The 12,270-nt window shown below is 32.4% G+C and overlaps 1 protein-coding gene across 1 annotated transcript; it reads left to right on the top strand.

Moving 5' to 3' along the window:
* Nucleotides 1-2,231: 2,231 nt before the first annotated feature.
* Nucleotides 2,232-11,917, top strand: Bm9545 (Uncharacterized protein; the record flags this gene model as incomplete). The annotated part of the gene is made up of 24 exons (XM_001897962.2): nt 2,232-2,264; nt 4,509-4,659; nt 5,010-5,072; nt 5,368-5,491; nt 5,710-5,870; nt 6,325-6,398; nt 6,591-6,710; nt 6,821-6,952; nt 7,125-7,268; nt 7,363-7,502; nt 7,670-7,823; nt 8,092-8,225; nt 8,316-8,429; nt 8,660-8,768; nt 8,912-9,011; nt 9,260-9,408; nt 9,688-9,801; nt 9,919-10,074; nt 10,529-10,707; nt 10,820-10,892; nt 10,998-11,111; nt 11,212-11,343; nt 11,534-11,663; nt 11,832-11,917. 24 exons carry the CDS (start codon nt 2,232-2,234, stop codon nt 11,915-11,917), a joined length of 2,886 nt encoding a protein of 961 aa, XP_001897997.2.
* Nucleotides 11,918-12,270: the final 353 nt, after the last annotated feature.

The raw sequence follows: 12,270 nt of genomic DNA, 5'->3' as shown, positions 1-12,270 counted from the left end.
TTTTGGTAATGATTTTATATTCATTCTTGACTCATAACGTTCATATATTTTCTCGTACTTTTTCTGGTCTTTTTTCATATTCAGAATAAAGTACGACTGAAATTTACCATTGGCAATTTTGTTTTCTCATTTATAACCTCAACAATAAAATAAAATCTAATATTTTTTTACCGAATAAAACAAACTTATTACAAGTACTTGTTGAAGTAGGACTGAAACTTTTTCATCAAAAATAATGATGAACCAGCAAATATGACCAAGTTATAAACACTACTATCATCATATGAGCTATTACAGGAGCTTAATCATGTAAAATACAAACTAAGCAAAATTGGAAGGCCCAATGGAGCTGAAATTTCCTGAATAAGAACTCTAAGTTATGCTTTTTAAATTTTCAGCTCTTGCTTAGTTTTTCAAATTAAACGTGTTAGATTTCTGAATTTTTCATTCTTTTTTTTTTCCAGCTGTTTAATGGATAATAACGAGATTTAAAACGATTTAGTTATCTGCTGTGATGTTTGGTAGGGTATTTTAAACCTCCTCAAAATAAGGAATGATAAATTAATTAGCAAAACTAGCTTAGGTAATATACAAGAAGTTATAGATTCAAATGGCCAAGATGTTTAGGAAAAAGGAAATCATTAAAAACTGATTGAACAGGTACTGCCCTTAATTATGCACTCTATTTTTCGAAAGAAAATTAATGACATCACCGTAAGTTGCTATTTGGATAGAAGTATTGAATGCTACCGATAAAAGGAATATTTCGCCCTTTACTAAAGAAGCAAATTTTTGCATAGCTTTTTCACTTTTCATTATTTATGACCTATTTTTAATTAATTAATTATTAGTGATCAGCGAACATGAAAAGGAGCCAACTGTCAGCTTAATTAAATTAGGTGATGAATAGAAATTCAAATAAAAGTTTCAACCACTATCGACTAATGAAAAATTTATGTTCATACTGCATGCAGTTGAAATGAAATACCCAGCGAATCTCGAATTTATTAAAACAGGTTTTGTTCCTTCCTTGTTCTGTAAAGCAAATGCTATAGATCGCCAATAAATTCCATTTTCTTTCAGTTGTAAAGTTGAAAATTTTCCTTTCGTGCATTATCTGATATATAATCATTTACTTACCCCATTCCTTCCTCTATTATACAACTAAACATAAAACAATAACTATGGTAAGCATAGTGATTACTCTCCCACTAACTTTTCTTGTCAAAACAGCAACTATGTCAGCATTACAGTGTGTGTGTGTGTGTGTGTGTGTGTGTGTGTGTGTGTGTGTGTGTGTGTGTGTGTGTGTGTGTGTGTGTGTGTGTGTGTGTGTGTGTGTGTGTGTGTGTGTGTGTGTGTGTGTGTGTGTGTGTGTGTGTGTGTGTGTGTGTGTGTGTGTGTGTGTGTGTGTGTGTGTGTGTGTGTGTGTGTGTGTGTGTGTGTGTGTGTGTGTGTGTGTGTGTGTGTGTGTGTGTGTGTGTGTGTGAGAAATGTCACATATTCTAAAGTGAATGCTATCTTCAACACCACGTAAGAAGAAATTGATACTGGAACATCCAAAAATACTACTAAACTCTATATTTAGTGTTTAGCTTATTGTATTCAAAAAACTTTTTAAGCTATCTGAAGTGAAGCCAACAATACTTATATTTACCATTTGGATAAATAAAAAAAAAAATAGCATTAAGTTGGATAAAATAAAAATGGATCCCTTATATTTATTTCCCTTTTGTTTGTACATTGATTTTTTCTTTTTTAACATTTTCATTAATAATGTTCTTTGATCTAAACCGTTTTTTGGATCATCTAGAATAATCGACTCCGTAAAGGTCAAATGGTAGCGATCGAACTATTGCCATGATCTACAACATAATGTTATCTTGATGACGATAATTAACACAATTATTTGTATTTCTGAAGTGACAAGCCGACCGGATTAATTAAATAATCTTTTCAATTTCTTTCTTTTGTTAGAGGGAATCGGTGGATTCGAATTTTATGCTTCAACTTAAAAGCTTTTCAAGAAGTTTCTGAAAATTTTTAAAACTGAAATACTAAGTTTATTTTATTTCCCAAAAAGATTCGTTATCTTTTTAATGTTTTAGTGATAATTTCCAGGCCGTTTGCAATTTTCCTGTCGTCCTACTAGACGATAAGGTGGACAGTTCCGATGCTCCTGGAAGAATATAGATTTATGTAATATCCTGCTAACCTATGTTTGCAAAATAATGAAAAGCAACTGCACCTTGACCTCAAAGGAAGTAAGATGTCACAGTTAGCTCTTATAAATCTCTTCATTAAATATTTCTAGATCATCATGAACGAAACGTTGAATTTCCGTAGAAAGGGTTCAGGCAATGTTGTGTGAGAGAGTGAGAAATGTGATTTCGAAGCAAGTTTGCAAAATGCTCCACCACCTTCGATTACTTTTAAAAATCTCGAGAAATGCTTTGCAAGTAGGAAAGAGAGAACATCATTTGTTGATTTACATAAATCTATTAATTGCTGATGTCCAAGCGGTTGAATACTAGTTCACGGTATGGTTCTTATACGTTGGAGAAGGGAAAGTCGGTCGTTTGCAAGAAATGGTTGATAAGAGAAGAGAGAAAAATGGGTAAGCTGTGGGCGAAACGATCGGTTTCGATGACATTACACAACTTTGTCGACTTCCCAGTTTGCCATAATCGAGCAGTAGTCGGTGGTTATTGTACCTGTAAATGTCGTAAGTCCCCTAAAAAGACGATTTATCTTTCCTCTGAATGGGTAATTTTCTCTGTTAACTTTTTTGTTCTATATTTTAAGTCTTTAAGTTAGAAATTAAGTGAAGGAATAAGCGAAGATGATGATATAAGAGTAAGTCAAAATTTTTAAATGAAGCATAAATCTTCAGCATCTAGTTCGTTTTACGCCTGTGTACTTAATACAAATTATCGCTAAGCGTTCTTCGACTACATTTTTTTCAAATGATATTGAAAGGATTTGGAGTTGTGAACATAAAAAACATTGTGAACAGTCAAGTTTTCTTAAAGTTAATTTATTGCAATTGTGCAAAATTTGTAAGATAATAAATATCATATCTTTTCTTCCGTTCAACTCTTTTGTTTCTGTTAGTTCAGTTGTTCCACCTCCGCTTATTTGTGGTGCAGTTATTATGATGTATTTGTATCACTATTTGCCATCTAAATTTAAATATAAACCGGAACAGCTTGAGCACTCTTTCCTAATATTCTTTCTTAAAGCGCTGATGATGGACTAAATTCTGTTGAAAGTGTTAGGATAAACGAAATGCTTATGAATGGGACACGATGCTGTCATTCAAGTAGGACATTTTTTTAAAGGAGAAAACTACCTTCTCGAAAAATGTTTGTTGTTTGAATCATTTCTTCTTTATAAATTTATCACCAGATATCATGAAATCGCTAATGGTAACAATTATTGGCAGTTATATCGTATTCGATAATTTTAAGTAACATATGTGTAAATCTTGAAATAACTAACGTATGAATTAATTACAGAACTAATAACAATTGTTCATGTCATAGTGGTAGGATCTTTGCTCCCTTAATGATGTGTAGAGGAAATAAGGAAAACTGATAGCAATAAAAATCATTGCACTTTCTGCATTTAAGTCACTAAACTAATGCTTGCTTATCAGTTCATCGAAACAATTTTATTTTATTTCAATTCAATTCCAAATGACTCACCATCTCTTACCAGTAAAATGTAAAAGTAAAAGCTTTCAATAACTGACCAAATAATATAAATTTCTTGTGTCTTGCATTTTTTTTTTTTTTTTTTTTTTTGAAGCTTTAATAAAAAAACAAATTATGATTCGTGATCTTTAAAAATATTTAACTATTGCTTCGAGGCATGCACGGCCGAGACGGTAGAAGATTAGGGAAAAGTGTCATATTCAACGTTTCTAGTAATAATCCTTATTGATAATGGAGTACCAACTTGACTAACAATTTGCGCCAAGCAGAAAATTGATTTATTGATCTTCATTTACAGTATAATCATGCAGTGAAATCGAAAAGCATAATATTAAAATTGCGAAAAACACAAAAGTGTCATTTGATTTTTTTCATCTTTTCAAAGATCCGCTTATATTATTACACAAAAGAATTGTTTTAAAAAAAAGTTTGTTTCATGGTCTTTTTAAAAGTCAATTGCTTTTTTGATTAATTTATCTTTATTTTTGTTAATGAAAGAAGCAATTGGGCGTTGCTGTCATCTCGCAAGTATTACACGCAGAGAGAAATAAGCAAAATAATATTTAAATTGGAAGAAATGTTAATGATAGGAGAAGATTGCTAAATAGACCAAGTTATACTGTATCTGTAGGGTTGCAAAGATTACTATGTGATGAACAATTTTAAGTTATAGTGGCGTGATACCATTTAGCAGTATCATTTCGCTAATTAAAAATGTAATGTTTTCACCTTTCACACGTGATATGTGATTAACCAAGTTTTTGATTGGAATAAAAGCCTAGCAGAATTCAGGGTCATCAAGCAATAACAGCAACAACGGAAACAATGACAAAACGTCGTAGTAGTCAACCAGATATTCGCAATAGGACCGATAGTCAGTCCAGTTTAATGCGCCGGAGAAGCATCACGGAAACGTACCCAAGACCTTCTGTTTTTGGAGGACGTACGTGTTAAGTTGATTAATTATTCCTGTTCCTTATTTATTTTTCTATTAGCTTTATTTATTTGGTGATCGACTACTCTTTATTTCATATATTAGCAAGTAGAATATGGTTACTCTGAAGTATATAAGCATATATAATTATATCGCTTGGAACAGATGTCATACATAATTTGATATTTAAAACGTTGCTTTTCAAGTTACTGAATTAGTTCAATTTGGTCTTAATTCATTTGTAATTAATTTATTGCAAAGCAAAAAACAAGAGGCAGATTTACTTCAACATGCATTCAAATTAAAATTTCAATTTTTTTATCAGCCTTCTAATGACAATAGTCAAATATTCTTTACAGATGACTTGTTACTCGATCCTCTTTTCACTGTTCAACCTATGCAAGTGGGAAATCATCCGGAGAGTGAGCTTCTTTCTTTTTCGAAAGAGAAAGATATTGTGAAGTTTCTTTTTAAGTCTACTGACATGAACAAGAAATATCGTATTGTCATTTCATGCGGACACAAAGCAATTTATTTTTTTGAGCTCAAAGTGCTGAAGCTTGTCTATCCTTCATCTACAGTTGTCTCTTTTTATATCAACAAAAACTTTAGTTCCCAAGAAATTTTGTATTTTTTACTTGTAAAAGTGCAAATAATTTCAACGAGCTATGATTAAAGAAAAAAATTGAGAAACTGTTTGGGTTTCCAAGTTTCCAGGTCCAATACACAATGTTCGGGAACTTTTGGAAGCGCATTTAGAGGAAACTCCATTAATTTATACCGAAATGTTGGATTTAGATAAGGATGATAAAGCCAGAAGACAATGGAAACAAGTTGCCAGGTTAAGTTGTATTTGAAACTTTGTTCAAAAAATAAAGCGGCCTCACTTATTAAGTAGCTATCATTGCAAGCCTTTTATGAAAATGGTAAATTATTTATGATTTATTTTAACTGTACTAAACATTAGTCATGAATTTACTGTATTATGAATTAACTCTTCAACATATATCATATTCAGGCAATATATCATAATCTACTGGAATTCAATTAAATTTTTAGATGGATTAAGTATGAGCAGACAATTGAAGGCGATGGTACTCGATTTTCCAAGCCACACATCACTCTTTTGTCGATAATTGGTTTGATACAACTAAAAAATTGTCTTCGTAAAGGAGTTATTATGTTGGATATTGAAGCACATTCTTTTAACGAAATTGCAGGTATTTGTTTTGCTACTTTGAAATTCCATCTTGTATTTTAGTATCTATTTATGAGTAATTAAATTTTCAGAAATAAAAATATTTTGATAAAAATGATTACGAGAGTAAAGGAACATTAAAATACCGAATAATATCGCCTGAATTTTTTAATCTCAATCTTCCAATGTCTTTAATCCTTCATTTTCCGACAAAATATGCGCTGCATGGATGGAACGTGGATTAGTGGAAGCAGAAAATTTGTCTTCTGTAAAAGATTTATTGCTATGCCCGAAATATCACCTTATTGGTACACGTATGCTTTCATCCACTGAAATCAGAAACGGTTTGAATTGTTGATTTTAATGAAAGTCTCAAATTATTTCTGCTAAGTACTAGCAATCACTGATGCTTTATTTATGCTAATTAATGAATGTTGACTTAATTGATTTAAAAAAGCAACTAATTTAGCATTCAGATGTGAAAACTGTTATCAAAAAAGTACCAAGTGAAGGTGCCGAGAATGATTTGCAGGAAGAAAATATTCTTGATGTATGTCTTTTTCGTTTTATTTCATGTCGATTAAAGTCAGAAATAGACGAAATCATGGACCATTCTTTTATCTGCTTTCTATTTCAAGTAATTCTAAATGTTGTAATGGAAAATTAGTATAAAAAAAAACTGTATTCTAATCAGAGATTAGCGTACACTTTTACCAAACGTTTATTTTGAACTTTCTTACAGTTAACATCTAAAGAGATGAGAAAATTAGCAGAAGGTACAGAAGGAGCAGTTATTATGGCTGGAATATTTAATGGTATTGACCGACCGGTATGCGCATTCCTTCGACTCGACAGAGCTAAGGTTTTGTTTCTTCTTTCAATTCATTGATGAAGTCATCACTTATTAGCATCAAATTCTTTTTGAAAAAATTAGAACTTTTGAATTCGATTTAATGTTCGAACAAATTGCAGGTTTTTTTCCCAGAATTGCCGAATGTACCGATACCTCTAAGATTCGTATTTGTATTGCTTAATCCTCATGATCATTACGACAATGAAACACGTGGCATTGGTAGAACTGTAGGCGCACTACTTTCGGATGAGGTACCATTTTCAGAAAGTAATTTCAATAATTTCATGCAGTATTAGGGTTAGTGAGATGAAAAATTGTGCCTAACGGATTTGATATCAAATAGCTTTCTCAAATCTTTCTAAATTTTTCAGAGTTCTAAGAAAATAAAAGTGTTACATTTCTATTGGCTATTCATATTTGCAGATATTTAGGAAGGTAGCGCTATGCTCACTTGAACCGTATACTATCGTTGATGCATTGGAAGAATTTTTTGCGCAGGTGGTTGTTATCCCACCCGGAAACTGCAGCATAGAAACTCGATGGGAACCGAATGCTAACTCAGATCAGGTTTGTCTGAAGTTTAAAATTTTTAGAACTGAAAATTTCAAGACATTAGAAACTATTTAATCATTCCTTATGTGCAGTACACCCCAAAATTTAGGTAGCTCGCTCGGTTGGAATGCTCTATGCTTCATATGATGATCCATTTGATGGAGAACCAGTTTTGGATGGTAAAAAAGATACACATACCGACATCGTCCGCAGCGGTCATTTATTTGGCGGCTTGTGTGATGATATCAAGTAGGTCTTTCCACAATTCAGCAATTATATTTTACTGATAACTCCATTGTGTGTTATGGTTATTATTACAATTAATTTGGATAGTAAAAATTAAAAACTAATTGCTAATTTATCTCAGATTTCATTAATTATTAAAACATAATGTTGCATAATTTGAAGATATTTAGACGTAAAGCACCATACTTCGTATCCGACTTCACTGATTTCTTCCATGGCCGGTGGAGTCAGTCCTTTGCGGCAGTTATATTTTTATTTTTTGCAAACATTACATCAATCATAACATTTGGTGCTGTCATGGAACGAGCATTGCATCATCAAGTTGTACGGATATCTTTGCATTGATTTTAGAATAAGTTTGGAATCATAAAATAATCTGAATAATAAGAACAATGTGACATGTGACAACATTATTCACACTTTTAAAATACTACATGGAGAAATAAGAGAAAGCGAAATAAAAAAGAATAGTCAAAAATTTTATTGGAATTAATACTAAAAATCATTGAAGAGTTACAGAAATGAGTTGGACTTTTTTACTACTACATAAAACAACTTCTCTAATTTAACGTTTAATTTTGATTCATTTTAGGCGGCTATCGAGAATATTCTCTGCGGAGGTATCAGTGGAGTCATATTTGCTCTGTTTTCTGGACAACCGCTCAATATTTTGTCCGCAACTGGTCCAACACTTGTTTTTGAAACAATTTTGTTCGATTTTTGTTTGTAAGTAATGTGCTTTAATTTTTCTTCAGTTAATGAATAACCTGCTTACTAAGAATTTCAACTACGCTTGCAAAAAATTTTTTTCTTCAGAACAAACGGTTGGCAATTTTTACCATTTCGGTTTTGGGTTGCTGCATGGATTAGTGTAGTATTACTTATTTTGGTTGCTACGGACATGTCCGCCCTTGTTGGTCTAATTACCAGGTGTCCAACATTGTTCTTTTTTTTTTTTTTAAATTAACGGCAGGGACGACATTTCTTTATGGATCTTATAGTGTCATAATTAGGAATTTCTACAGCAGTTATGGCACCAAGAACTATCAGAAGATTTCGTCTGCTGCTCATTACTTCACATCCAGTCGTGCACTCTTCTCCTTTTTCCGAAATTATATTTTAGAAGACGGAAAATGAGATTTATAAAGAATGCATTCCAGATTTACAGAAGAGGCATTTGCTGCATTGATATCAATTGTCTTTATAATCCAGTCTTTTGAAAAACTTATTGAAATTAGTCACGATGCGCCAATCATTGTTGATCCCAAGGTTCATTTTAATAATTTTACCTTATACGTATTTAATAATTTTTGGAGAAAATCCTTTCTTCTTTGAGTTTATATTTGTCCCTAAATTATTTCTAGAATCAAACTTCTTTCGTTTCATTTTTTGGAATTTATTATGTTTAATAGAGAGTATTTGATTCACCGTGCGTTTGTTATCTCAATGAGCCAATGGTACTTTCAAATAACATTACTGTGCGACCAAGGATCATGGATATTGATGCTGAGGGTTTGCATTGCTTTTGTAAAAATAAAGGGTTATTGAAATTAACTTTTTCTTTCCATTCCCTTTTCCCAATATTTTCGGATTTTAGGCAAATCTTTTGGAAGCAGCCACGAAATGGATGCTTTAATGTGTTTGTTTTTGTGCCATTGTGACACTTAATCTAGCGATTAGAACTGACCACAGGTGATATCCTGATAATGATAATGATATTAACCAAATAAAGAAATAATGAATTAACTAAGCCACTGTAGAATGTCGTCAACGTGGAGGCGAAGCGTTTGGGTTACAGTGTCACTTCAAACCAGACGTCTATATGTTATCCATTTTGCTAACCTTTGGTACTTTCGCATTGTCCTATGGCTTAAACATTTTCAGAAGGACACATTTTTTAAATTCCACGGTACATTTTAAACAAAATTTTGAAAATTAAGGAAAAAATTCTGCGGTATTTTTTGTCGCTTCTGCTTATCTTTATTATTTCATCGTTAGATTTTTTTGGATAATCTAGGGGTCAGATTCTAGTTCTATGACCTGCCATTTTCTTAAAGCAATATTTTTCTTTTTGTTCTTTTCCTTTTGAAAAGTACTTTTAGTTTGGCTGAATTTTGGTTTTAATTTATCTGAATATTCAGGGCGTTTGAATGTTTAATTAAAAAAATCAATGAGAAACTTATTTCAGGCTCGTAATAGTATATCGGATTTCGGTGTTCTCATCGCTATTGTCGTGATGACAGCTATTTCGAAATTCATAGGTCTTGACCTACCTGTGCTCAATATTCCTGCTAATTTCCGGGTTCGTTCATTTTGTGCGTTTGGAAACTCACTTTATTTATCGTACAAAAGCTGAGAAATTAAAATTGAGAGTCTAAACTATAAAAAATGCTGTCGACCATAAGTAATAATGTTCCAGCCAACGATTGACCGTCCATGGCTTATCAATCCATTATCAGTAGATTGGTATGTTGCTTTGATAGCTGTATTACCAGCTATATTTTACACAATCCTGATTGTCATGGATCAACAGATCACTGCTGTTATTATCAACCGAAAAGATAACAAACTGAGAGTATGAATTGAAATCATTGAAATCGTTTTCGATTTCCTAATCAGAATATGCTGCATGTTGAAGTGGATAATCAAGTTTCTTGACTAACGAATGAACAAGTAAAGCATATAGATGGGGAAGTCGAATTTTAAATGAAAGTCAGGAAAATTTTGTTAGAAAAATTCTTATCCTTTATGGTTGGCAATGAGAATCGAAGGAGTGTCGTAATTAGAGACACCCAGAGCTTATGACAAGTGTCAACGAGCACGAAAACAGGGAAATATTTCTTTTTATAAAAATAGCAACGCAATACAATAGGATAAAAGAGGAAAAACTATAAGTTTACTGAACTCTTAAGGTTTTGTCAATCCATTATTGACTTATTGACTTGTTTTATGAAAGATTATAAGATGTTAAAACTTACCGCGACTATTAAGTTTTGACATTGTAATCATTATTGCTATAAGGATTTCAGAAAGATTTTGGATATCATTTGGATTTGTTAGTGATTGCATTGCTGATAGTCATTTGTGGCTCTCTTGGGTTACCATTTTATGTGGCCGGAACAGTGCTATCAGTAATGCACGTGGATTCGCTTCGTTTACAATCTGATACATCAGCTCCTGGTGAAAAGGCACAATTTCTTGGTGTTAAGTGAGTCATTATTCAGAGTTCCAAATTATTATTTAGAAGATTCTAATTTAAAAAATAGAAAATTCTAAATTCAATCCAAATTTTCAAACAAAAAACTTTTGCACTTTTGCAGAGAACAACGTCTAACAGCAATAATAGCTCATCTGCTTATTGGTTTTTCAGTTTTCATAACACCTGTTATCAAGGTATGATTTTCTGTGGAGCGTCTCTATCAGGAATGACTTTTTTCTTTGAACTCGTCCGGTCTCAGAAATGAACTAAAAAGTCTTACTCGAATGATTAACTTGCAGTTAGTACCTCTTCCGGTACTTATTGGGATATTTTTATATATGGGTGTTGTTTCGATGCTTGGTTTGCAGTTTATCCAAAGAATTGCCATGCTTTTTATGCCGATCAAATATCAGGTTTGTTGAAAAAAAAAGTCCTTTTTAATCAAAAATAAATATAAAAAGCGAATCAATGCACGTTGAAGTTTGAAAATTTTTACTTCATAATTCTTTACAGCCTGACTACGTGTGGTTGAGATTGGTTCGTATGAAACGTGTCCATTTGTTCACTTTTTTTCAAATTCTCAGTATTGTTGGTTTGTTTGCTGTGAAGTATACAAAAACATTCTCAATGCTGTTTCCCTTGATGGTATGGCCGCCTTCATCTGCACAATTTATTTTGTCAAAGTTTTTCTAATTATAGGGAAGTGAAGTTTCAGCTGGTTCTAACGGCTTTTGTTGTTTCGATTACTGGCCAAAATCAAGGTCAATCAATCTGGATTAAAAGTATGTTAATTGCTTCTTATAAAGCAATTTATTTTTGATTAATATTGTTTCAGCTGGTTCTAATGGTGATTATTAGGATGTTTTTCATGGAAAAAGTTTTCACGAAGCAGGAATTACTAGCATTGGACGATCCTGTGCCTTCATTCCATTCGGTTATCAGCCCGAAGGGACAATCTGTAAAAGGTATTTTTAGTCGTGAGCCGAAATACTAGAATTAGCAAACGTTCAAGATTTAGAATTTGTTTCCAAACGGCACTGATTAACGGTTGTCATATTATCAACATTCCAACTGATTTCCCATTTATAAAATATGGTTAATTTCTCAATAACCACAAATTTTTTTTGTTACAGCTAGAAAAGGAACCGTTGGTGACGAAGAAACGGAAAATCCGAGAGAAGCAGAGGAAGGAAAGAAAAAGGCTAGCGGAAATCGATGAATTTTGGTTCATTTTTATTCTGTGTGACGTACAAAAAATCTGCGTGAAGAAATAAATATCACCATTAAAATGTTCTTAAATAATAGAGTTATTTTCAACTTTTCTGGTTGTTTCTGTATGATAGGGTGAGTCTCCTCTGACACGTTGAATTAACAAATCTTTAGTATTATCCACTTCTCATCATTTATCGAATTAGGTTGCTTAAAAACACTGATCAATTTACTTTTGATTGTAATGGAGAATGCACACAGCTTCCGAAAAAGCTGACAGTGTTGTCAAACACAAATTTAAAATAAGATTCACTTATAGATGAAACGATTGTCTTGGTAGCCGTGGAAAGGGCGAGGGAGTTT

Source organism: Brugia malayi, assembly GCF_000002995.4.
Source record: "Brugia malayi strain FR3 genome assembly, contig: Bm_v4_ChrX_scaffold_001, whole genome shotgun sequence".
Lineage (NCBI taxonomy): Eukaryota > Metazoa > Nematoda > Chromadorea > Rhabditida > Onchocercidae > Brugia > Brugia malayi.
Note: the sequence above shows the minus strand (reverse complement) of the source record. Positions and strands in the feature narration are given on the sequence as shown.